The sequence below is a fragment of the Cetorhinus maximus genome, chromosome 13 (genome assembly GCF_964194155.1).
Source record: "Cetorhinus maximus chromosome 13, sCetMax3.hap1.1, whole genome shotgun sequence".
In the NCBI taxonomy this organism is placed as follows: domain Eukaryota; kingdom Metazoa; phylum Chordata; class Chondrichthyes; order Lamniformes; family Cetorhinidae; genus Cetorhinus; species Cetorhinus maximus.
Genome location: NC_135891.1, coordinates 47,157,123 through 47,184,376, shown reverse-complemented (window position 1 = coordinate 47,184,376; position 27,254 = coordinate 47,157,123). Strand labels below are relative to the sequence as shown.

Genomic DNA, 27,254 nt, shown 5'->3' with positions numbered 1-27,254 from the left:
CTCAACAAGGGTGAGAGTGTCCACTGCTAATGTACTTTTTACAGCTCTTCGTATCTTTTTAGATTCCCAGGCCAAAGGGCAGCATTTGGCTTTTTCCCCCCCCCGAGAAATATTATAAATCCTCCTGCACTCGAAAATCCACAGGACGCATCACTGAATACAATCAGTTTCATTTTTCTAACATTACCCAAAGATGGGAATTTCAAAACACACTGCTCCATTTTTAATTTTGCCAATGTTTTGTTTGCCCGGATGATTTCTTTAACCTTGGGGTCATTCATTTTAGTGCTCAATTCTAAAACATCAAAACTGATGGCTGGCCTTGTTTGTTTGCCTAGCCAATTGAGTTGCCCAATTAGACTTCTGAGTTCCTCTTTTTCTGTTTCAGAAACTGCTGCATCTTTCTGGGAGGCCCTGCCACTGCTAATTGCAACGGGATTGACATTCTCTAAATAAGATTGCTGATGTAAAAAGACATGTTATCCACTCTGCCTGATTTCCAATCCAATGTACTTAAACGCAACAGACCCGATTTCCAATTTTAAATTCCGTTCTGAGCCCACTAATGACAACGGTTTCAAATTCGCTACTACCACCGCACAAAAAATCATCTACATGTATCATAAAGTTTCCCCTCCATAGTGCCAATAAAACACTGCCAGGTCTGCTTCCAACTGAAGACAGCCCAACTTTAACAAAACTGACCTCACTGAGAAATACCAAACTCTGGAGGCATTATTTAAACCGTATACAAATTTATTTAGCTTCCAGACAGTCCCTTCTGCGTTTGATGCCTCTTTTGGTGGATGGAGAAAAACTTCCCTTTGAAGTTGGTGTCCCTGCAAAAAAGCAGCTTTAATATCAATGGACTTACATTCCCAAGCATTTGTAGCTAATAGAGCCAAAAAGATCTTCAGCATGACCTTGCCTGCCGTAGGTGAATCTACTTTTATATGCCGGTCACCCAATTCTTCTTCAAATCCTCGTGGTTTTATAAGTCCCATCAGGGAAGCACCTTTTCCATGCATATCCATCTATGAGACAAAGCTAGTTGTTCCCTATCTGGCACCTCTCTATATACCCCAAATTCTTTCCAACTATGTAGTTCTTGCTGTTTGGCATCCTTTATTAATTTATCGTCTAATTTGTTTGAAGCTACTAAGACCTCGCGATCGCATGGGCTTCTGCTCCTTGTAGCATTACCAGTCTGTGCCATATTCCTTGACCTCATTAAGCTACACCCACGATCCTGCCTTCTTTCACGCTCTGGACTGTTGCTGTTTGATCTCCCTCTCCCATTTATAGGTGTTCTTCAACAGTTCGCAATCTCTTCCTAGAGGCATGTTCACTTCCAGACTCACTGTCTGAACTGATACTGCATTTCCGTGCCTTCACTTTTGTACTTCATGTGTCCAGTCCATAGGCCTAACCTCCTGTCCTTTTATCTCATACATTTAACCAGTTTTTATATTTTCCAGTGGCCTTCCCTCCTCTACCTACAACCGTCGCTTCCCGCCATTGACTGGCCCTTCTGACAACGATGTAACTTTAATGCCAGCTTTCGGTAGTTGTCCTCTGGGACAAATCGCCTCATCTTCTTTGTCTGAATTTCTGTCTCCATCTTCAGGTACCCTTGTCAACTTCAGCTACCTGGTCCTCATCATCATGCAACATTTGGGTATGAGAAGTACATGATTCCTCGTCCTTTCCTACAACACTTTCTGAACTCGCAAATTTGTAGTCTGCACCAACTAACCTTGATGAGTGTACCCGAATAGTCTGGTTCCCGTGTTGTAAAATGATTGTTTTACCATTGTTACCTATAATTTTTCCTGGGCCTTTCCACTCATTAAGTCCTCTTTTATAGTATACCATGTCTCCCTGATTAAAAATAGTTTCTGATGGACATACATTGTGTCTCAGAGCTCGCCGATTCTTTTGGAAACTTCAGCTTTAAGGAACACTCTTCTATCCACATGCCGTGCATTTAACTGCTCAGAAAAGGTACAGCTAATTATAGTTCCCTCCCAAGCTGGGGGATGATCACTTAGAACTGAAGGAATTTTTGGGTTTCTACCAAAACCGACTGATATGGACTATAGCCCCCAGCCATGTGCAGCGAATTCTTGGCATGGACAGCCCATGCTAGAGTTGATGTTAGTTTATAGCTTGGTCTATCTGCCAATATTTTACGAAGCATCTCATTTATAACCACATGATTCCTTTCACACACTCCATTATTAAAGGGGCTTTTCGTTGCAATATTCATCACTATTATATTCATGTTTTCGCATTATCCTGGAACTCGTTATTAGCAAATTCCCCCCTATTATCAGTGAGGAATTTCGCTGGTGGTCCTAATCCGATACCTTTCCATTTCTCCATTACCTGATTCACAATTATTTTCTTTTCTTTACTGTCAACTGGCTAAACCTTGTTGCCAAATCTATGAAATGTAAAATAAAAATGTTCTTTTCTTTATCCCACACCTTTAAATCCATTGCCACAACTTCATTGAAATCCCTCGCTAAAAGTAGGCTCACTATCAGCCATGATGCTGTCCTTCTGTATTTCTTACATATATCACATCTATCGTATAGCATACTCTCCATCCCTAGGCAAAATTTTTAATCTTTGTGAAGGGTGGGCAAATGGCTGATACAATTTTAACACAATTTGCTTTTTGTCTTTCCAAATTACTATCCCCTAACGCTAATAACACTTCTTTTATCCTCTTTAGTAGAAAAGTAAAGTTTCATTAAAGGAATACAGTATTGTCCAGATTGCGTAAGTTGTAAATCTACAGGTTTTCCAAAAACAATGGCCTTGTCATTTTCCATATCCAGCTTCATTTGCGCTTTCCTCATCGATGGTCTGTTCAACAGTAACGGTATTTCGCTAGACACTACGTCCGTGCTGATGAAATGATTGATTCCAGCTATCTTACAGGGAATCACTACCCTTTTTAAAGATTTTAGGGTATTATCATCTCCAAATCTAAAACTGGTGGAACTCTCAAATTCTTTAAACTTATTCTGGTCCTTGTCATTTAAGGAGTCCAGGTAGCATTTTAACCAATCTATTCCAGTCGTGCTTCCGCTATCTAGCACCACACAGTTGAAGGACTCTGCAATCAAGGCATTCATCCCTGGGCTGAAACTTCTTGTAACTAATACAATGCTCTCTCTTTGGTCAATATCCCCATCTTCTTCTTCTGAGTCTTCTGTCTCATGTTTAATGTAGTGGCACTGTCACTGGACTGGTAATCCAGAGACCCAGGGAAATGCTCTGGTGATCCAGATTCAAATCCCACCATGGCAGATGGTGGAACTTGAATTCAATAAAAATCTGGAATTAAAAGTCTAATGATGACCATGAAACCATTGCTGATCGTCATAAAAACCCATCTGGTTCATTAATATCCTTTAGAGAAGGAAATCTGCTATCCTTACCTGGTCTGGCCTACACGTGATTCCCATAGTAATATGATTGACTCTTAAATGCCCTCTGAATGAGGGCAATTAGGGGTGGACAATAAATGCCCATTTATTGCCTAGCCAGTGATGCCCACATCCCATGAATAGATAATTAAAAAAATTGTCCAAGGAGTTTCTGTCCCCATTGTTTCTAGTTAAAAATCTCCTTTTATACTGACGCCTGAGTCCTGTTTCTAAACGATCTCGCCATTCCGTTAACATTGTATCCTCCATTTTCTGTCATACCGACAAACGGCTCATTTGTGCCACAAACGTTGCCAGAAAGGAATGTTTGCAGTGTATTCCATTCTGCAAACTTAACTCCCATTAGAACTGGAAGCCTGTCCATATTCGATACTTTGGCACAGTCTAGTAACCAGCACCGATTGGGGAATTTTGAGATGGAACTTTTGCAATCTTGCATAGTCTACTGAATTCCATTATGTAATCTTTTATGGAACTTTCTCCAACTTTCCAAATTTGTCAAAATTGCATCATGCTTCGTAAGCACTGAATAAATCATCTTTTTGATAGGTCTTATCCATAAAATCTAATGATGTTTCCAAACCTTCATCTGCGTCTAAATGCTCAGGCTCCAACTCTGAAAATACTTTGTATCTTATTTTGCTTTTGTATGGTAGCGAAAGTGCCAAGGCCATTCCCTGTTTTTATTTGGCCAGGACGTAACCCATGTCCACATAGTTACTTCATTCTTCCATTGCACATAGGGTCCACTCTCAGAAAACATCGAAGGGTAATCATACCCCGAAACTCTACACTTTGAGTCAGCCATTCTTTTTTTTTAAGTGACTCCAAACTAATCTGCTTTTAAAGTTAACACCAAATAAAGTCTTTTGTCCAAAGAAAACCTAATTTCCAATCTTTTACTTACAAGCAGCAACCATTCTCTGCTACCACTGCTAAGTTCCAACAGTTGTTTAGAAATGAAGACGGAAACCAAGACAGAATTTTACTGCTTGTCATAAAACTCTCCACCAAGAGAACTAGTCTTCGCTGTTATCCCTTTTATACAATCAAATGGGTATTTAGATAAACAACTTAATAATTAGCAATTGAACTTCTTTAACTCTTTCCTTCCCTAACATGGACGACCTCATCGCCACAATGAACTCCTCCACTCAAAGTGCGTGAGCTCACATTGCATTAGGGAACTCCGCCCTATATCCACAGATCTGCTGCCAATGTTCCAAGAACTGTGCCCCATAAAGTGACACCCGAAGGCCTACCTCAATGCCTACTGGAGCATCATCATCATTGCTCTCCCTCCTCCGAGGGGTACTGTTCACAGATGTCTCTGACTCTGACACCGCCTGCTGCACTCTAGTGCGGTGTCCATCACCATGAGCCACCAACTCTATACATGTGCTAGTGGGATGGTCAGATTTGACAGTGCATCCTTGGACAACTCTTCTTGGAATCTGTGTGAGACATAAAAAGAGGTAACTGGAGTAAGCCCTTGACATTTTGAGAGCATGCATGGGTCCAGGCTATGCCTTCAACTACCTTTGCAGAATGCTTATCATGAAACCCACCATTTGAACTCCCCCGATACCAACGTCCCCTACTGCCTAGTGCACTAACAGCACCACTTCCACGATTGGCATCATGTTCAAAAGTGCCTTGAACACAGTCTTTGCCATCTGCTAAGGGCAATTCTCCAGCACCAAAAATGAGCTCAGCTGGCACCATTGCTATTTCCATCGCCATCTCCTCGACAGTGTGAATCACCCATAGCCCCATGGATGCATCAGCAGTTCAGACTAACTCTCTGATGTTGTGAACTCTCTTGTCCTGCAAATACAATATAAGAGTGATGTAAGCCCATTATATCGTGCCAGCCGGGACAAAGCTCATCCATGTGGTGACAGATCATAGTAGTCATATCCATGACAATCCATAACTGCTTGGACCCTACATGCGTGCCCTGCACATACCTCTTCTATAGCATGGATAACTGTGCCAGATCTGCCCCAACAGATGCATCATTCAGATGTCATCGATCAGAGGGATCTCTGTGTGCTTCCAGCAAACAACTCACCTTGTCGGAACGCAGTAGGCCATAGAACCTCTTGCAGCATTGAATACAGGAAAGTTGATGTTGACTGTTTCACTCATGGTGGATACAATCTCCTGCCATGCTCTCTTCATTCACACTGGGTGCATTTCTCCTTCCTCTGGAGTATATGATCCTCCTCCTGTGCGGCATCTCTTCAACCAGGAGCTGGAGGTCCTGGTGCAGAAGTGGGGAGCGCCAAGCCTCCTGTACCTTCAGTAGCTGGCATCTTCTGTGACATTTTGGCATGACAATGAGGAAATACATGGGTAAATAAGGCTTCTAGCTTCATTCGTTGCCACGCTTAAGTTATGTCTGCTGACATGCAGGAACTGATTCTCCAGCTCAGAACTGACTGATTTTGGTGGTGTTTGGGGTGGGGGCTGGTGGGGAGCAGGCTCCGTAAATGCAGGGTGGCCTGGCATATGTTCCTGTCACGCCAACATGGCATGTTATGCTCTCAAGCACTGCTGACCTGCTCCCTCTGAGTCACACTCATTTGTGATGATAATGTGCTGTTGTGAGGATAATGGGCAAGGCGCAATTGAATGCCTGGATTCTGATAGATGGGTGGACAAAGGGTAGGTGGAAGGGCAAAGGTTCTGCGTGTGACCCCTTAGGCATTATGCTACTCTGGGTCAACGCAAAATATTGATGCTGCCAAGATGCTGCCTTGGTCCATGCCAAGATCCACAGCTTGGTCTAGTGAAGCTTTGCCAGCCTTGAGGTTACTATTGTGTGCTCCTTCAGAACACAAGAGCAATAGGCAACATTAATCTCTATATTTTCCTACGGATGGGCCATCTCTTCCAGTGTCAATAACCAGTTGGACAACTATTAGTTATTACTCACCTGACTTGTAATAGACGTCTTCTCCCATGATTCAGCAACACATTATTAGCTTCCTGACTCACAGTGGGAACTGCTTACAGGAGGGCCCTTTATACTGTGCCCAAGCAGGGTCCACCTCCGCATTCAGTCTGCTTCCAGTGTCTATCCTGCACCCAGCCCCCTGGAGCCAAGATTGCACCATTTAGGGACCTTTCTACTGAGCTGGGTTGGGAAATTTACCCCCTCAAGCTACTTGCCTCAATAGCAAAAGTCCAGGCTGAAAACTCTTATTACTGGAATAAATATTATCCGCGTGTTAATGAACTATTTGATCTCCTTCTTCTTAGTTCACTAACTTGACCTGTATTTTTTAAAATTTAGTTGCATTGGCCCTCTTTTCCTATAAATTACACAAATTCTTACAGATGGCATTGCATCGTGCCATCAAATTGTTAGTGGTCAGTGCTCAATTACCAAGCATTTATGTGGCTTAACAGAGCCTCACACCAAACCTACCAATAACGATAAATCAGCGTTCCACACCCACAAGGTAAACAAGCCACGTGATGCTTTTATTCAATTGTATGTTAATTTATTTGTTGAAATTAGTGTCTTGTTCCTTAGAACTCTTGTGGAAAAAGTCAACAGTGGTATAAGTTGCTGAGGAGTGTCAAGCTTCTCTGTCTTTCAGTTATATACTTAGTGATTAATTCAAGAAAAATGATAGTCACAATAAAGTTTAAGAAAGATAAAGCATATAAAAATGGACGTGTTTTCTGTTTTTTTAAAAAATGGTTCATACCTTAATAACATAAGATACAGATATTTTCTAATGAATCATAGCTAATATTTGAACTTAAGGTTGTTCTGTAATTGCTGGAAAATAAACACAGTTCATATGGAAAATATTTACCTTTTATGCTAAAAATGATGTGTAGTGGCTGCTTGTACATGGTGATGGATTTCAAATTCTAGGACTGCTAGAACTGCGACTTTTTGCTAAAAAATAGGGGGTGGATTTAAAATGGCGGATGAGACCCAGAATCGGAAGTCCGCCAGATCCAATTTTTGTAGATAGGGGTAAAGGGCAGCGCATAATTCGCACAGGAGGGAAACCCGCACTCAGCAGGACTATATGCACTCAGTACTGAGGTCAAACAGACCACATTTTGGCTGTTGAAAGGGCCTTACCCCACAACGTGGGAGTCAGAAATTGATGGATTAGATATAAACACTCTTGAAGGGCGGATAGGGTCTGCATAACATTCATGATCTGAAGTCTTTTTAAATCTCCTGCCCTTCAAACTTAAAACAAAGGCTGCAGCTGTCACTGAGTTTGAAGAACCCTCTGCTGGCCTGCATTGATTGATAAACCATCTGCTGCAGCCCCACCAGAAAGTTGACATTAATTGTGCTCAACAACATTCATTTGTGCTCATTTATGATCATCTATAATTATTTAGCCATCATTTGACATCATTTCCATTTAAAAGCAATAATTTAGCCATCATTTGACAACCTCCATGTTCAAAAGTGATCATTTATCCACCATTTGACATCCCAAGTAGCGGTCAACTGACATCATTCATCATCAATGGACATCAACAGCACTCAAGCAACATCATTTGTGATCATTTAGCATCAGTCAATTATCTTCAAAGCACCCAAAAGCATTCAACTGACATCAAAAGCAATCAGAGCTTGATCGTGGGGAAAAATTCTAAGTTCCAGCAAGCGTAACAAAACTTGACTAAGCTGCAATTAACAGTTGACATCAACAATATCGTGTCATGGAATTTTCTAAATCCTAGCTAAAGTAGTATGTTATGCGTTGTGTAGATTCCACTCGTCCAGAGTCCAGTGAAGACCGCCACAATTTCCGGACATTGGCTCAAGTGAGATCACCAGAAGCTGCATTGCCATTGTGGCCCTCAATGGGGGTGAACCATCATTGGGAAAAGAAAATCCAGGCCAAAAACGTAATAATTTCAGTCCCCAATGCACCTCTTCACTGTCAAAGCTCAACAGAAAACACTTATACCACAAGACCACATCTGAGAAACATGCAAATAGATGCATGCATTCTGAGCAATGTTTGAACCAAAGTCACGTGCCTTTAACTCGCTTTGTGAATGGGAGATGCAGAGGCCACACCCCCCCAGTAGCTCATGCGCAACCCGCAGACCCCTTTCTGTGCTGGGTCTTCATTGTGCTGCCTCCCCTGCTTGTTACCTCCTCAAAGAATTCTAATAAATTTGTCAGGCATGAAGCCATGCTCACTCTGCTTGATTATATTATGCATTTTTAAATGCTCTGCTATTACATCCTTTATAATAGACTCCTAACATTTGCCCAATGACAGATGTTAAGCTAACTGACATGTTTTTTGTCTCCCTTTTTGAATAAAGGTGTTACTTCTGTATGACCATGCAGAGGTATTGGGGCTGCAAGGTGTGAGGGCTAGAGTGCCTGATAGCTTATCTGAAACAACAGGGACTCAGTCTCAGAGAACCAAGGTGGGTCTTCTAACCAGCCCACCTTGACACTCGCCTGCCCTGTGGCCACTTACATTCTGCTTCCGAGATCGGCAGGCCCGACTGCAACCTGTCCCTGCACCACAACCCTAATTTCCCAACCCGAGCTACCCAACTCAGTCGCAAAAATCCGGCCCTAGATAGTCTTTATAACTGCATTTTTCGGTTGAATCTCTGTCACAAAAACCATAGTATATAGGTGAAGAGGGCTGTGATTTTACTGTTCTTTTGAATTGTGATGTTGTACTTATTTCATTGATAATCTAGTCCTCACTGCACAGAACATTTTTATTTGTGAATGATGTACTTCCTTGCACATTCCCTATATGCTGGTCTATAGCTTTTATTTCTCTCACTTTAATCAGCTGAAAACATCACTGCCAATCACATAGCTAATCCAAACTTCAACCTGTTACTTTCTTATATTCTGTCAACCTTGAGTCAGTTAATATTGGATCATGCAACTCCTGAGGTATAGTTAGTGTGACAATAGATAATTTAATAGTTAGGGACAAACCATTTTGATAACAGAAATAAAAAAACATCTTTGGGGAACAGAACCTAAGCTCAAACAGAGGTTTTACATGAGCGAAATACAACGGATAAAAAGACGTCCAGAGGCGCACAGAATCTTTAAAAAACTGGGATGAAAAACAGGGAAAATAATGATCAAAAAAACAAAGTAGACTGAATGGTGAAATTAGTTAAAGACAATAAAGGGATAGACGTGGCCAGTACAGTTAGGGAAGTTAAACCACAAGAGAATAGTACTTTATACTACATACCTTTGGCGTTTCCAGACTTTAAATGCAATTTCCTCATCAGGTAATCAATTCTGCAGATATCTTCAGATGGAACAAATGAAGAAGGCAAAGAGACAGAATGATGAAAAAGAAAGCAAATAGTAGAGAATAAAAAGAAATAGAAGTAACGAGATGTATATATGCAGTTTGTGTTTTATGCAAATTTCTCAATCCTGCCTCACTCCTGCTCAGTGACAAGGAGGTACCCAAGTACTTGGTCATTTCACTACCCACAGACGATCATAGTTTCAGACTTTTCATTTGATTTTCTACGATGACAGTTTGATTTTATAGGAAAATCTGTCACACGCTGATTTCAAAATTGGCTGCCTTTGTGAGATGTGTATTGTGTTGAAAATATGCAGCACAAGAGAACAACATCTCAATCCATTCACGCACCCAGTTAAAATAGTTCTAAAATGTTAATGAGATTTAATAATTCTTTTCACATTTTAGTGAGAATGTTCAGTAAAACAGAACACTTTGCAACGGTGTACTTGATGTACTGTAACTCACCACTTGTTAATTATTCTGTCATATATGTGAAACAGCTATGATTGTGTTAAATGAGTAAAAACATGTTTAGGCCTCACCATCAACAGTGATTTTTGTATATTTTCCATTAATGAACAATCATTGGATTGTTTCAGTAAGTCTAAATGTGATCTATGGAATACAGCTCCGCTGGGTGACAAAGCTGGTGCCTGTACATCAAAGTTAATTGATAACATGTGTGACTACAACACCCTGGACTGAATGAGATCCATTCCGATCAACATAAAATTTAGACATGAATCCAAGCCGTGACCTAGAGATTGGACTTTGCTGTGCTCAACTTTAGGGCACAAACCAGAGGCGAAAGCATCAATTTCACCAAGCTCTATCCTGCTTACAGTTTACCATTCTTGTGAGCTTCATAGAGTCAGAATCAGATGCAAATGAATGTCATGTCAAACATTAGAAGTGATAAATGCTTGATCAAAGGTGGATTTTAAGAAGAGTCATAAAAGGAGAACATACAAATTAGGAGGAGTAGGCTATTCAGCCTCTCAAGCCGGCTCCGTCATTTGATCAGATCTGATTATGGTCTCAACTCTGCTTTCCCATCTATCCCTATACCCCTTGACTCCCTTGTCAATCAAGAATTTGTCTATTCAGCCTTAAAAATATCCAATGACCCTGCCTCCACTGCTATCTGGGGAAGAGACTTCTACAGACCAATGATCCTCAGAGAAAAAAATTCTCCTCTTCTCCATCTTGAATGGGAGACCCCTTCGTTTTAATCTGTGTCCACTCGTTCTAGACCCACCAATAAGGGGAAACAGCCTCTCAGCATTCACTTGTCAACACCCTTCAGGATCTTATGTTTCAATAAGATCACCTCTCATTCTTTTCCAGTGCTGCTACAACACTGGTATCTACCCGGCGATGTGGGAAATTGCCCAGTCCTATACACAAAAAGCAGGACAAATCCAACCCAGCTAAATACTGCCCCATGAGTCTACTCTTGGTCATCATTTAGTGGGAGGCGGTGGCATAGTGGCATTGCCACTAGACTAGTAATCCAGATACCCTGGGAAATGCTCTGGAAATGACCCTTCTTCAGGTCATACGGAGTTGAAACATTAACTCTGTTTCTCTCTCCACAGATGCTGCCAGACCTGCTGAGTTCTTCCAGCATTTTCTGTTTTTGTTTCAGGAGATGGAGGAAATTCCAAACCACGGGGATTAGAAGGCTGAAGGCACAGCTTCCAATAGCAGGGTAAAGCACAAGAGACTAGACTCGAAGGAATAGTATTCTGGAGTGAGTTGTAGAGTTTGAGAATAGGGTGGGGCAAGAGCAGGAAGGAATTTAAACATGAGGATAAAAATATTAAAATATTACATTTTTTTCATATTGTAATATAACCTGCCACGCTGAGTGATGCTAGATTATAATCTATATTTGTTTCTTTTTCTCTCATTAATTTGAATAGAAAGATATATGATACATATTGTGCTCTAGCTTGGATATTTAATTGCTTCAGCAGCACATATTTAACTTATTAAGTAACATCTGTTAAATAGAATAACTTGGCTATCATGGTTTCAAATGCAGTGTAAAACGAATCTGTATTCAGGGTCAGTATTTTAATGGTGTTATCATGTGCCAGATCAGGAAGGGTTTCCGTTCTGCATGACTCACCCCCCTCAAAACACAGGACTGAAGTAGTCAACTTTAAATAATTAACGTTTTCAATTCAGGTTAATTTATGAACTTTGCCTTTTATTTATAATGACTTTTTAATTGTTAAAAGTATTCCTACATGAGAACTGCTAAAGCAACAGCAGAAAACAGGTCTCAACTTCCTTCCACTACACAAAACTATCTGATACATGTACTTGAACTTTGGGTGTCAACCCATGGCGGAATGCCAATTACTACACAAAATAATCTTTAAACTGCAACATCCTGGTAATTCACTAATGCTGGGTGTACTTCTTCAGTGTTTGCATTACTAATCCAAGAGAAAACATAACTTGAAGTTATCTGGAGATTCACATTTGTTTTAGAGCTACCAAAAATGTCACCAATACCTATGTAGCAAAATGGCATTCTCTGGGTTTAAACTCTATTGAATAATATTTAAATGTTTACCTTTACTTTATGTTCAGCTGTGGCCTACAATAGAGCAGGTTTTCCTACAAGCCGTTTGGTCTTTCAGCTCATTGGTTATATAGCAAGTTGATGTTTCAATTAACCAGAATTAATTTTGCCTAATGAAACAATTCAGATGGAAGTAATTCTGATTATTTAATTACCTCTTTCCAACACTAGTCTAAGAGAGTTATTGGCAATGCAAGGAATGATTTTGGTTTCCTTTGTAAACAGTTCTGTACTTGTTTACAAAGTGCACTAGAGCCATTTATTGGTGCAGAACTAGTACTACAAGTCAGAATTAGACTCAATTCCTCTGCTTGGACTGACTATGAGCGGAATCTTGGGGGCGACAGGGGTCTTGCCTGCCGGCTGGAGAACCAGCGAGAGGCCTGCTGAACCATGAGCCAATCAGGCACTTGAGTGGCCACCACAGCAGGCCACTCCCCAGGATCAGGGTCCCCAGCAGAGGTCAAGCCGACAGGTAGCTGCAGGCCAATTAGAGCCCAGCAGCTCTTCAGCAACGTTACAGGGGGAAGCCGTGGCTGCTGCTGGAACAACAGTCACCAGAGGCCCACGGTCGTGCAGTGACACAAGCTACATGTAAGTAACGCGGAAGGGGTTTTGTGGGGTGGGGGTCAATGGATAGGGGGTGTAGGGGTGTCAGCAGCAAGGGCAGGGGGGGTGGCTCTCAGTGGGCCCTCCCCCACCCGACTCCAGGGCCGTCGATCAGGCATTGAATGCCTTTGAGGGAGGTAACCACCCATCCCTGCCCCCTGGAAGACAGCAAGCTGCCTGCACAGCATTACTTTCTGTGCTTCCCACATGGCGACAGGCCCAACTGCAGCAGGACTAATAACAGCAGGGTGAGGTCCTTAAGTGGTCATTAATTGTCCACTTAAGGAATTCAATTGGCAGCAGCTGTGAAGGCTGACCATGGGCCTTCCCACCCTGGATTTAATTAGGTTGAGAGGCAGGAAGATGGTAAGGTGCTCACTCACCACCCTCCTGCCCGATTAATTGCCATCCTTCAATCATGCCACTAGAGAGGGCTGAAGATTCTGTCCTCTCTAAGAATGAAATAAATTTCCTGCTCATCAATAAGCTGTGGAGATTTGAGTTTTACTACTTCTATTTAAATCAGCACCAATACATGTTTACTGGTCTGCTTCAAAAAATTTCATGGTAACAAATTAATTTTTTATTCCTTTTGTTTACTTACTTCTGCTGTGGTATTATATCAAAATTATCGAGTGAACTCGAGAGTAGATGCATATGTCCCAGAATAACAACCAGTACTTCTCTGGCTGTGCACACAAACAGTTCATGGAGAATAGTTACTTGCAACTTCACACTTATTGTTTTTTGGGATGGACCGAGCATCGTCAGGGCGGTTGGTGAACATTGTCGGGGGAGGCGGGGTGAGCATCGTCAGGAGTGCTGCGGTGCTGCAGGCTTTGACACTCCAGCTGAGTTACTTCAAGTTGTGCTCCTCAGCAGGCTTTATGCCTTATAGGAAAATCTCTAAGTAAATCTGCGTAAAACGGGGCAAAGAGCCCAAGTCTGCATGATTCTGGCCATCTGATCCCACTGTTGTAGGTAATGGACTGCAGCCTGGGCAGGGTAAAACCAGCAATCGGATGTTTAAACTTCTAGGGTAAATGCCGTGCATGTACGTGTGTCAGGACCTCCTCAGGGTCCTGAGGCACATCAGTGACTTAAGTTGTTCACTGCTTCCCATACGAGATGATTCAAGCTATCATTGTGCACGATGACAGAAACACACAAGATTTGCAAAACGTGTATTCACAAACTCAATTCATCATTAAAAACTTTTCAATATTAAATAAAATGGCACCATTACCACTAAAAATAATTTAATGTTTAAGACAACATTGACCCAACTTGATGTGACCATAAGGTAGTGTACTGAGTGGAGTGGGGGCAGAAGCTTGTGCATCTATCAATTTTAATATGATTATAGATTAACCCCTTCACCCAAATGCTCTGCAAATATCATCGCTCTTAGGCAGGTGACAATTAAGATTTTAGATACTGTAGTTCACTTTAACTGTTCCTGCTGGCGTGATTTCACCGAAAAGGAAAATTATTCAGAGCATAAATTCAATTGGAACAGTTTAAATCCACTCCTGGAGGTCATCAAAACTTACAGCAAAACATAGGGCGGGATTTTCCACACCGGCCCGCCACCGGGATCATCCGGTCCCACCACAAGCCAATGGACTTCTGGCTGGGGCACCACCTCACCCGCAACAGGACCAGAAAACCCCAGCCATAGATATCACATGCAGCAATAATTGCACTAAAGAGGAATATATATATATATATATATATACACACAATAGTGAAATTAGTTATTCTGATATCATAATGTCGGGAGTGACAAGGTTGGAACAGCAATATGCTTTTCTCGTATAAAAAAATACTTTGCATTTATATAGTGCCTTTCATAAGTGCTGGTGGTCTCAAAGCACTTTACAGCCAATGAAGTTTTTTTGAAGTGTAGTCACTGTTTTAATGTAGGAAACATAGCAGCCAATTTGCATACATCAAAGTCCCACAAACATCAATGTGATAATGACCAAATAACCTGTTTTTGTGATGCTGATTGAGCAATCAATATATCAGGACACTGGAGGTAATCCCCTGCTCTTCTTCAAAATAGTGCCGCAGGATCTTTTATGTCCACCTGATAGGGCAGGGCAGACCAGGCCTCAATTTAACATCTCATCCAAAATAAATATCTGAATAAATCAATTCAGTGTGAGATTTCTGGGTGGAGTGATTTTAATCTTTGCTGTCCAGTAGAAACTAATTAAAATCATCCAGGTTACTTAACTGACTGTTCCCAATTTTAACTGAGTGGGCAACAAGGACATGTGTCCAACTCCAGTAAGGTTGTTTTGTTTTTACGCATGCCAATCGCATCATCGGCATCTAACTGCATTTTAACTTGGTGGCTTGAGCAGGAAGCTTCCCAATGAGCCGGAATTAAACAGCTCAGGTTTTTAAAACTTTTTATTATTTTCTTGTGGCGCCAAGAGAAACAAGAGTGCAGCTCCAGACCCTACCAGGAACACTGAGGCCTCCCCTGATGTGGACTCATGTCTCGTCTCTAGTTTGAGATCCTTTCAGGCCAACCCCAGCAGCTGAAATGGCACCTACCTGCTATTGCTGAGTGACATCCAGACCATGTGATTTTTCAGTCCCTTCCCACCCGGAATGGGTAGGCTGGCGGGATTTAAGTCAACCCTGGAGTTATAAGGCCCCAGGTCTCACTTCTAGAGAAATGTGTGATTTTCTAACTCACAGCACTATTCACACACCTAAAACCAGCCTAGAGTTAAAAAAAAATCGAGCTTTTAATTTTGATCCCAACTAACCTGTGTGTGTAAAGATAGGTTAATGGCTTCTTCAATGTTGCAGCAGGCATCAGAATTGAAAACATGTTCTTACTTGGGTGGATTGAGATGTGTGCATAATATTACAAGTATCATAAAATTGTTATTTGGTAGTACAGAACTTGAGTAATACTGAAAAAACAGCCTTTTTTTATTCGTTCACGGGATGTGAGCATTGCTGGCTAGGCCAGCATTTACTGCCCATCCCTAATTGCCCTCGAAAAGGTGGTGGTGATTTGCCTTCTTGAACCATTGCAGTCCATGTGGTCTAGGTACACCCACAATGACAGCTGAGTGGCTTGCTAGGCCATTTCAGAGGGCATTTAAGAGTCCACCACATTGCTGTGGGGGTCTGGAGTCACAGGTAGGCCAGACCAGGTAAGGACAGCAGATTTCTTTCTCTAAAGGGGATTAATGAACCAGGTGGGTTTTTACAACAATCAACAATAGTTTCATGGTCATCATCAGACTTCCAATTCCAGAATTTTTATTGAATTCAAATTGCGCCATCTGCCGTGGTAGAATTCGAACCCGGGCCCTGAGAGCATTACCCTGGGTCTCTGGATTATTAGTCCTCGGAGTGAGTGCATGCAGTTGTTGGGCTCAAAATGGTATATTTTGAGCAAGAGGTGAGCAGGAGAGGATAAAAGGCGTGGATTGAGAGGCCTACCTGCTGTGAGACCAGTGGTGGAGTGACATCACTAACCACAACATGACGTGAGTGCAGAGAAAGCAGCAGATTGGTGAGCAGGATTAGTGAGTATTTCTATTCTTTAAAGTAAAAGTAAGGTCATTAGTTTATGTTTAGGTCTCTAGGCTTTTTTCTCTCCTTTTCTTAAAAAGTAGCTTGTTAAGTATAAGATCGATACTGGTGTAAACATTATTTTCAATAAAGTGTAAAGAGCGGAGATACTAGAGTAATTAATTAGTAAATTAAATTAAAAAACGATAAGTGATGGCAGGTCAGGTGATGTGTTGCTGCTGCAGCATGTGGGAATGTTCGACAGCAAGATGATCCAGAGCGAACAGATCTATAAGTGTTTGCAGTTCGAGGAACTTCGGATCCAAGTTGAGGAGCTGGAGTCCGAGCTGCACATATTGCGCCACATCAGGGAGCGGGGGAAGTTACCTGGACAGTTTACTCCAGGAGGTGCTCACACCCCTCAGATTAGGTAATTCAAATTTGGTCTGTGATCAGGGGCCAGAGAGTGTGACTGCAGGTGAGGCAGGTATGGGGACCCGGGGGTAGCGTTCGAGGAGCCTCGGCCCCTGTAAGTGTATAACAGTTACGAGGTTCTTGCAAGCTGTGTGGACAAGAGCAAGGACTGCAGGAAGGATGAGCAAACTTGACCACTGCACCGTGGTACAGGGAGCCATTCAAGTGGGGGGAGGAAATAGAAAGGTGGTAATGGTAGGGGATAATATAATTAGGGGGATGGATACTGTTCTCTGCAGCCATGAGTGAGAGTCCTGAAGGCTGAGTTGCCTGCCCGGTGCCAGGGTTAAGGACATCTCCTCGGGGCTGGAGAGGAGCTTGGAGTGGGAGGGGAGGGATCCAGTTGTCGTCATTCACGTTGGTACCAACGACATTGATTGGAATAGAAAGGAGGTTCTGCTAAAAGAATTTAAACAGTTAGGAGCTAAATTAACAAGCAGAACTGCACAAATGGATTTGAGGATTCTCATGCATGAATCACAAAAAGCAAGCATATAAGTTCAGCAGGTAATGGGTAAGGCAAATGGAATGTTGGCCTTTATTTTAAAGAGAATGGAGTATAAAAATAGGAGAGTCTTGCTAAAATTACACAAGGCACTAGTTAGACGACAACTAGAATACTGTGAACAGTTTTGGTCCCCTTATCTAAGGAAAAATAAACTGGCATTGGAGGCAGTCCAGAGAAGGCTCACTAGGTTGATCACAGGTATGGAGGGATTTTCTTATGAGGAGAGGTTGAGTAGGTAGGGCCTGTACTCATTGGAGCTTAGAAGGATAAGATGTGACCTTATTGAAACATAAAAGATTCTTAGGGGGCATGACAGGGTAGATGCTGAGAGGTTGTTTCCCCTTGTGGGAGAGCCTAAGACCAGAGGGCATAATTGCAGAGTAAGGGGTCGCCCATTTAAGTCAGAGATGAGGAGCAATTTCGTCTCTCAGAGGGTAGTCAATCTGTGGAATTCTTTACCGCAGAGGGATGTAGAGGCTGGGTTGTTAAGTTTATTCAAGGCTAAGAGAGAGACATTTTTAATCAGTAAGGGAATTAAGGGTTATGGGTTAAGGCAGTTAAGTGGAGCTGAGGATTATCAGATCAGCCATGATCTCATTGAATGGTGGAGCAGACCTGATGGGCTGAATGGCCTACTTCTGCTCCTAAGTCTTATGGCTTATGGACAAAATCTCTACACCACTGAAGCTTTCAAAACTTTTTGTTTTGCACTCATCAGGACAGCTACGCAAGATAAACCAACAGCAAAGGGAACAACAATTTATTTTGCATGAGAAGAGAGCGCGGATTGGTTGGCAAGTGGACTCTGATTGGTCAATGTATTGCCATGGGGAATGAATCAGAGAATGATGGTCCCCCAAGTTTTTGTTTAGTTGGAAATGGCATGATGAGTAGACATGGTCCATTGTTTTTCTGTTTTTTTCTCTCTGTTTCCAAAAGAAGCAAATGTGAGGTGAGAGAAACGTTTTCACACAGCAAGTAGTTAGGGTTTGGAATGCACTGCCTGGAAGTGTGGTGGAGGTGGGTTCAATTGAGGCATTCAAGAAGGCATTGGATGATTAAATAGAAACAATGTGCAGGGTTACGGGGAAAAGGCAGAAGATTGGCACTAAGTTAAAATGCTCAGAGAGCTGGTGCAGACACGATGGGCTGAATGGCCTCCTTCTACACCAAAACAATTCTGTGATTCTGTGGTCCTTCTGTCTGCAAAGGACAGGGCCCTGTGTGTGAATATATGTGGCTTCTACCATGCATAAGTGAGCCACATTGTGAGACCGACTGATAATCTTAAATTGGTTTTCAGTGTTATTTTAGTACAATCAGGGTTGTTTAGCAAGTAATGTCCAATCACAGAATCACAGCTAATGCTGGACACTATTTTGAGTTTGCAAGCATGGGCTGGTTGGGTGTGGTCTGTACTTTGCCTGTTGTGAACAGCTGAAGGGACACGCTGTTTGATATTGTTCACCAGTCATTGGGATATATGGCCTATATACCTGGCATCACACCAACACTGAAATTCAGATACCACATTACTTATCTGTGTGATAGGCAGGATGTCTTTTTGGCTTGATGGCAGCATCCTGTTAGTGGAGAATACCACTCTTGTTACTACTGCATAGTAACAGCGTGCAACAGCTAGCTTCACCTGTTGCTCAAATTTTTGAGACACCTTACCCTTCCAGAGTAATCCGAGGTAAGCGGGGCACTTTTCAGGGCCCAAAATGGCTGTCTTAGACTCATTTATGAGTTTGAACCATTTGCTCGCCATGCAAGCTTGATGTTGAAATAAGGCATCAATAACATCAAAGCCACCCTGTGGGATAATGGCTACCCTTATACAGTGAGCAGCGATCTGATATCATGAGAATGCATAAAATTGGTTTCTGAGCTTTAAGCCATCTGAAGTCTCTGACAAGAAAGACGTATTGTAAAAACTACAAATTCAAATGAAAATTTTCTGAATGTTAATTTAATGTTACCAGGCCTCAGGACAGGTTTGTTCTAAATTTGGCATTCTATAGAATCAGTTTCAATGTCAAAAACCTGGAACATGGAGAGTAATGGTACAAAGGATGCTGTTCATCTTAACTCAAGATTTACCTCTTGAATGGTTCATACATACCAGCAACACTCTCATTTTGAACTGAGTTCTGCAAGTGTTTTCCAAGAGTAGGACCATTCTGAACAATCGTATCATCCGTTTCAGTCTGAAAAAGGAAAATGCTTATCATTATCAAAAGGTAAATTTTATAATGTATTTTGGTCAATTCAGTGTATGGCAGGTGACGCTGTCTTGCTATGAATGTAACAATTAAGCAATTTGATAACTATATTCATATCATACACATTTTAATAATTGAATGAGGAAAGTCTTTAATTTATGATTGACAGTAACATGTGAATTACTGTATTAAGGTTTCCTCACCAGTGTAACAAATTCTGTATTCACTAATTCCTTTGAGATTTTTGCAGAAACAAAACACTGACCATAAATTTGTTTAGAAAAAAACTTTCCTGAGGACTATTATGAGTATGTTGGGAATTGCATATTCTCCAGTACACATACATATCTTCCTGAATACATACATATACACAGACACATATACAGACCAGTTAGCCTAACATCAGTAGTGAGGAAATGCTAGAGTCTATTATTTTTTTAAAATTCGTTCGTAGGATGTGGGCATCACTGGCTAGGCCAGCATTTATTGACTTGTTCAGAGGGCATTTTTAAAAGTCAACCACATTGCTGTGGGTCTGGAGCCACATGTAGGCCAGACCAGGTAAGGACAGCAGATTTCCTTCCCTAAAGGACATTAGTGAACCAGATGGGGTTTTTACAACAATCAACAATGGTTTCATGGTCATCATTAGACTTTTAATTCCAAATATTTATTGAATTCAAATCCGAACCTGGGTCCCCAGAGCATTACCCCGGGTCTCTGGATTACCAGTCCAGTGACAATACCACTATGCCACCGCCTCCCCCTAAAAGACATGGTAATAGAACACTTGGAAAGCATTAACAGGGTTAGACAAAGTCAGCCTGGGTTTATGAAAGGGAAATCATGCTTAACCAATCTGCTGGAGTTTTTTTTAGATGTAACTAGTAGAATAGATAAGGGAAAACCAATGGGTGTGGAGTATTGGGATTTCAAGAAGGCTTTTGATAAGGTCCCACATAAGAGGCTAGTGGGCAAAATTAAAGCACATGGGAATGGGGGTAATATACTGGCATGAACTGAGAATTGGTTGACAGACCGGAAACAGAGAGTGGGAATAAATGGGTCCTTTTCCAGGTGGCAGGTAGTGACTAGTGGTGTACCGCAGGGATCAGTGCTTGTGCTCCAGTTATTCACGATATATATAAATGACTTGGATGAGGGAACCAAATGCAATATTTCCAAGTTTGCTGAGGACACAAAACTGGGCAGGGTTGTGAGTTTTGGGGAGGATGCAAGGAGGCTTCAGGGTGATTTAGACAAGTTGTGTGTGTGGGCGAACACATGGCAGATGCAGTATAACATGGATAAGTGTGAAGTGATACGCTTCGGTGTGAAAAACAGAAAGGCAGAGTATTTTTTAAATGGTGATATATTGGGAAATATGGATGTACGAAGGGATCTGGATGTCCTTGTACACCAGTCAATGAAAGTAAACAGACAGGTGCAGCAAGCAATTATAAAGGCACATGGTATGTTGGCCTTCATTGCAAGAGGATTTGAGTTCAGAAGTAGGGATGTCTTACTGCAGTTATACAGGGCCTTGGTGAGACCACACCTAGAGTATTGCATGCAGATTTGGTCTCCCTACCTAAGAAAGGATATACTTGCCACGGAGGGAGTGCAGTGAAGGTTCACTAGGCTGATACCGGGGATGGCAGGACTGTCGTATGAGGAGAGATTGGTTCAACTGGGCCTGTATTCACGAGAGTTTAGAAGAATGAGAGGGGATCTGATTGAAAAGTATAAAATTCTAACAGAGCTAGACAGACTGGATGCAGGGAGGATGTTTCCCCTGGTTGGGCAGCGCCGCCCTCTGCAAGAACTGCAAACAGGAAGGGCACCAGACAAAGGACTGCAAACAGACCAAGTGCTGCAACCTGTGTGGCGAGGCAGGTCACCTCTACAGGACCTGCCCCAAATGCTGCCTCACTTATGCACAGGCAGCCAAAGCCAACGAGGGGGAAGCAGAGGAAATGCTTCGTGTCACTACTACCAAGGACACTTGCAACACTCCAACCACCATGGCCCCCAGTGAGAACAACAGGACAAAGGAGGACACAGAGAGAGACAAGGTGGAGGAAAAGATTGAGGCAGCAGAGAGCCAATCAACAGCACTGCCCCCTGAACCTCCCACTCCTCAGAAGAGCGAATCAATGGAGGAAGAGGCAGCAGCGGAAAATCAGCAGGGAGAGTGGCAGCTGGTGAAGAGAGCCAAAAGGAAGAAGGGACCAAGCCACTTCCCAGACAAGTGGCAAGAGGCGTCTCCCATCCAACACGGATGACAAGGGCAGCTGCTCTTCGGACAAAGAAGGGAAAGGACGGCACCCACAGAAGAAGCAGCAAAGCTCTAGGGAGTTGGAGGATGAGACGCCCGAGCTCCAGAACATTGGAGACAATGAGGAGACCAGTGCACCCCAACTTTGCCCACAACCAGAAGAGGCCAGCACACCCCAGCCCCAGGAATCTGGGAGCAGTGAGGCGTTCAGCGCACCCCAGCTCCGGGAAGCCGGGAGCAGCAACGCCCCAGAGGGGGAGAGGATTGGAGAAGCTTCTCCAACAAAGGACATTTCAAATCCCGTTCTCTGCACGAACCCCCAGATGCCACCTGAGTGGAACATCTCCAATGGGGTGGTTCAGGACAGTTTCCTCAGCCCATCTAAAGTGAGGCAATTTCTGCACACTGTGGGTATGAAGGAGCAGACCAAAGGTCTGAGACTCTCAGAGACAACAGTTTTGGTAAGAGAATAAATGTTTTAAAATGGGGGGTTCTCCCAGGACTGAGGGACTGGGAACTGTTTAGAGCCCCTGGGCTATACAGCTCAAAATGAATGTCTGCAAATGATTGTAGTATTCATTGATTGTACTGATGCACCTCGTGATACATGTTGTAAAAGTTGAACCTGATTGTACTTTTGTGATGGTGATTTTGAAATGGTTTGGAATGTTCTTGAAAATATTTTATGAATAAAGTATATTTTTGCAAGAAAAAAAGTCTAGAACCAGGGGCCACAGTCTCAGGATGTGGGGCAGGCCATTTAGGACTGAGATGAGGAAAAATGTCTTCACTCAGAGGGTGGTCAACCTGTGGAATTCTTTACCACAGCAGGCTGTGGAGGCCGGGTCACTGAGTACATTCAAGAAAGAAATTAATAAGTTTTTGGATATTAGGGGCATCAAAGGGTATGGAGAGAAAGCGGGAATATGGCATTGAGATAGAGGATCAGTCATGATCATACTGAATGGCGGAGCAGGCTCGAAGGGCCGAATGACCTACTCCTGCTCCTAGTTTCTATGTTTCCCTCTAGAAGGTAAATGAACTATCCTGAAAATCTTCTCACGAAGAATAAAGAATTTACCTCATTGACCTAAATTTGTATATACTGTGGTGGTGCAGCAGGTCTCACTCAAATTCTATGGGGTTGAGATCATAAAGTACAAATTCTTAATGCCAATGTGCCAAGGGCAAAACTAAGTTCTGTGCGATATCAGAAAACAAAAGCTCAGCACCTCTTTTTGATTGGATTTAGAAAAGAACATAGCTAATCTCTAAAACCAGGCCAAAGGAAATCAGTTACATTGTGTCTATGCTGATATATTACTCACATAACAATAGTAACACCCACAATTTTCAATTCTTTGTAGCAGGAAATGCTGGAAATACTGGAAATACTCAGCAGATCAGGCAGCATCTGTGGAGAGAGAAACAAAGTTAACATTTCAGGCCATTGACCTTTTATCAGAACCAATAAAAGGTCATTGACCTGAAACGTTAACTCTCTCTTCACAAATGTGGAGGTTTTTCTGCTTTTACTTCAGACACCCAATATCTCCCGTGTTTTGCTTTCACTTCAATTCATAGCCCTGCCTAACTCATTACTGTTATGCCAACAGGAAGGCTGGAAAATTCACAACAGTACACGTAACCCTGTTCAACTTACAAACCACAGCAATTGCAAGAAAACAGTGAAAAGTTTCAGCATTTTAAAATAAACCTGTCAAATACTAAATGCACATATTTCCCTTCTCATAAATTAGAAATACATATCTCTATTGAGGATTTCTGGGCAATGGTGATGTCTTCACTAATTATAAGAGCATTCAACTCTCAACACAGCTATGGCATTAATTTCAATGTGAATAGAGCTTCCCTGACAGTATGGTGATGTTTGGTTTTGCACGCTCATTCTCACATGAACTTTCAAATCTTGTTTAGGAAGAAAAATAAATGCTTGTTCTCAAGTCACTTTGTTAAATTCTGTTGCAATCTCGGCAGTGCAATGGATGAAATAAAAGTCTATAGAATATCTGGGTCCATTATAAAAAGCAGTAGAAGACCAAAAATAGTTAAAGGAAAGCTTTTTGGTTAACTAAGCCCAGAGGACAATAAAAGGGCTCAGTCCTTAACAGGCACATGAGCCGGTGGCAATTCCTTGCTACTTATTAGTAAAGCTTTTCTACCATGTGTTGAAACTGAATGACCTCCCAGACCACTTAAAATCACCTTGAATCTCAAAGGCAGGCCTCCTATTGTACACACACCCCACATTTTATTTCCTCACTGTACTTTTTATTTATTCGTTCACAGGATGTGGACATCGCTGGCTAGGCCAGCATTTATTGCCCACCCATAATTGCCCTTGAGAAGATGCAGGTGAGCCGTTTTCTTGAACCGTTACAGTCCATGTGGTGTAGGTATACCCACAGTGCTGTGCTTTGTCCTGGATGGTGTCGGGGTTCTTGAGTGTTGTGGGAGCTGCACTCATCCAGGCAAGTGGAGAGTATTCATCACACTCCTGACTTGCGCCTTGTAGATTGTGGACAGGCTTTGGGGAGTCAGGTGGTGAGTTCCAGGTTGTTCACCGAGTGACAGTGAAGGAATGGTGAAGTAGTTCCATGTCAGGATGGTGTGTGGCTTCGAGGGGAACTTGGAGGTTGTGGTGTTCCCATGCCTCTGCAGTCCTTGTCCTTCTAGGTAGTAGAGGTTGCAGTTTGGAAGGTGCTGTCGAAGAAACCTTGGTGAGTTGCTGCAGTGCATCCTGTAGGTGGTACACACTGCTGACACTGTGTCGGTGCTGGAGGGAGCAAATTTTTAAGTTGGTGGATAGGGTGCCAATCTGGATGACTGCTTTGCACTGGATGATATCGAGCTTCGAGTGCTGTTGGAGCTGCACTCATCCAGGCAAGTGGATGACACTCCTGACTTGTGCCTTATAGATTGTGGACAGGCTTTGGGGAGTCAGGTGTTGAGTTACTCGTTGCAGAATTCTGAACCTCTGACCTGCTCTTGCAGCCACAGTATTTATATGGCTAGTCCAGTTCAGTATCTCATCAATGGTAACCCCCCAGGATGTTGATAGCGGGGAATTCAGCAATGTTAATGCCATTGAATTTGAAGGGGAGATGGTTAGATTCTGTCTTGTTGGAGATGGTCATTGCCTGACACTCATGTTGCATGAATGTTACTTGTCACTTATCAGCTTAAGCCTGAATATTGTCCAGGACTTGCTCCTGGACATTGACTGCTTCAGTATTTGAGGAGTCGTGAATGGTGCTGAATATTGTGAAATCATCAGTGAACATCTCCACTTCTGACTTTATGATGGAAGGAAGGTAATTGATGAGGCAGCTGAAGATGGTTGGGCTGAGGACACTGCCCTGAGGAACGCCTGCAGTGATGTCCTGGAACTGAGATGATTGACCACCAACAGCCACAACCATCTTCCTTTGTGCTAGGTATGACTCAAACCAGTGGAGCATTTTCCCACTGATTCCCATAAACTCCAGTTTTACTAGGGCTCCTTGATGCCACACTCGGTCAAATGTTACCTTGATGTCAAGGGCAGTCACTCCCATCTCACCTCTTAAGAGTTCAGCTCTTCTGTCCATGTTTGGACCAAGGCTGTAATGAGGTCAGTAGCTGAGTGACCCTGGTGGAATCCAAAATGGGAATCAGTGAGCAGGTTATTGTGGAGTAACTGCCACTTGATAGCACCGTCGACTGAGCCTTCCATCACTTTTCTGATGATTGGGAGTAGACAGCTGGGGTGGTAATTAGCCAGGTTGGATTTGTCCTGCTTTTTGTGGACAGGACATACCTGGGCAATTTTCCACATTGCCAGGTAGATGCAGGTATTGTAGCTGTAGTGTTCAGACTATAATCCTGAACTCACTCAAATAACTTAACATCACTCAAAACACACACGAATATTAAAAACATGCTTCTTGCCAGCCCCACCCGTGACCCACCACCCCAACAACTGAGAACCAGTGGATTAAACTATGGACAGAATTTAATGAGGGGGACAGGGGGCCCAACATCTGCCACCAAAATTGGAGACACCCCTCCGGGCACCTCAAGATAATCAAGATCCTAATTGGCAGCAGGAAGCCAACCACTGGGGCTCTCAACTCCATGGAGAACATTTAATTGCTGCACCTTCCCCAGCAGACTCTTGCAGACTAGTCAAGCAACAGCCTGGCATAGTCATAATTACAGAATCATACCTTACAGATAATGTCCCAGGCACCACCATCACCATCCCTCGGTATGTCCTGTCCCACTGACAGGACAGACCCAGCAGAGGTGGCAGTACAGTGGTATATAGTCGGGAGGGAGTTGCCCAGGGAGTTCTCAACATTGACTCCGGAAGCCTCATGGCATCAGGTCAAACATGGACAAGGAAACCCCCTGCTGATTACCACCTGATGAATCAGTGTTCCTCCATGTTGAACACCACTTGGAGGAAACACTGAGAGTAGCAAGGGCGCAGAACGTACTCTGGGTGGGAGACTTCAATGTCCACCTCCAAGGGTGGTTCGGATGCAACTCTACTGACCGAGCTGGCCAAGTCCTAAAGGACATAGCTGCTAGACTGGGTCTATGGCTGGTTTGTGAGGGAACCAACAAGAAGGAAAAAACAATTGACCTGATGCATCTTTCCATGATAGTGGTATTGGTAAGAGTGACCACCACACAGTCCTTGTGGAGATGAAGTTCCATTTTCACATTGAGGATACTCTACATCATGGGGTGTGGCACCACCACTGTGTTAAATGGAATAGATTTTGAACAAATCTAGCAACCCAAAATTGGGCATCCACGAGGCACTGTGGACCATCAGCAGAACTGTGTACAACCACAATCTGTAACCTCATGGCCCGGCATATCCCCAAACTACCATTACCATCCAGGCAAAGCAGCCCGCCTGATTGGCACCCCATCCATAAAGACTCACCCCCTCCACCACCAGTGCATTGTGGCAGTAGTGTGTACCATCTACGAGGTGCACTGCAGGCTCCTTAGACAGCACCGCCAAAATCACGACCTCTCCCATCTAGAAGGACAAGGGCAGCAGACACATGGGAAATCCACCACCTGGGAGTTCCCTCCAAGCCACTCACCACCCTGACTTGGAAATATATCACTGTTCTTTCATTGTCACTGGGTCAAAATCCTGGAACTCCCTCCCTAACAGCACTATGGGTGCACCCACATCACATGGACTGCAGCGGTTCAAGAAGGCA

The 27,254-nt window shown here is 42.9% G+C and overlaps 1 protein-coding gene across 3 annotated transcripts in view; it reads right to left on the bottom strand.

Moving 5' to 3' along the window:
• The window catches only part of bcas1 (brain enriched myelin associated protein 1), a 169,306-nt gene that overhangs the window by 119,164 nt on the left and 22,888 nt on the right, over positions 1-27,254 (bottom strand). For all 3 annotated transcript variants that reach the window (XM_078555364.1, XM_078555362.1, XM_078555361.1), the window contains exon 3: positions 19,628-19,712. In XM_078555364.1, the coding sequence (XP_078411490.1) occupies positions 19,628-19,712 (85 nt within the window). The remainder of the gene's footprint in view (positions 1-19,627; positions 19,713-27,254) is intronic.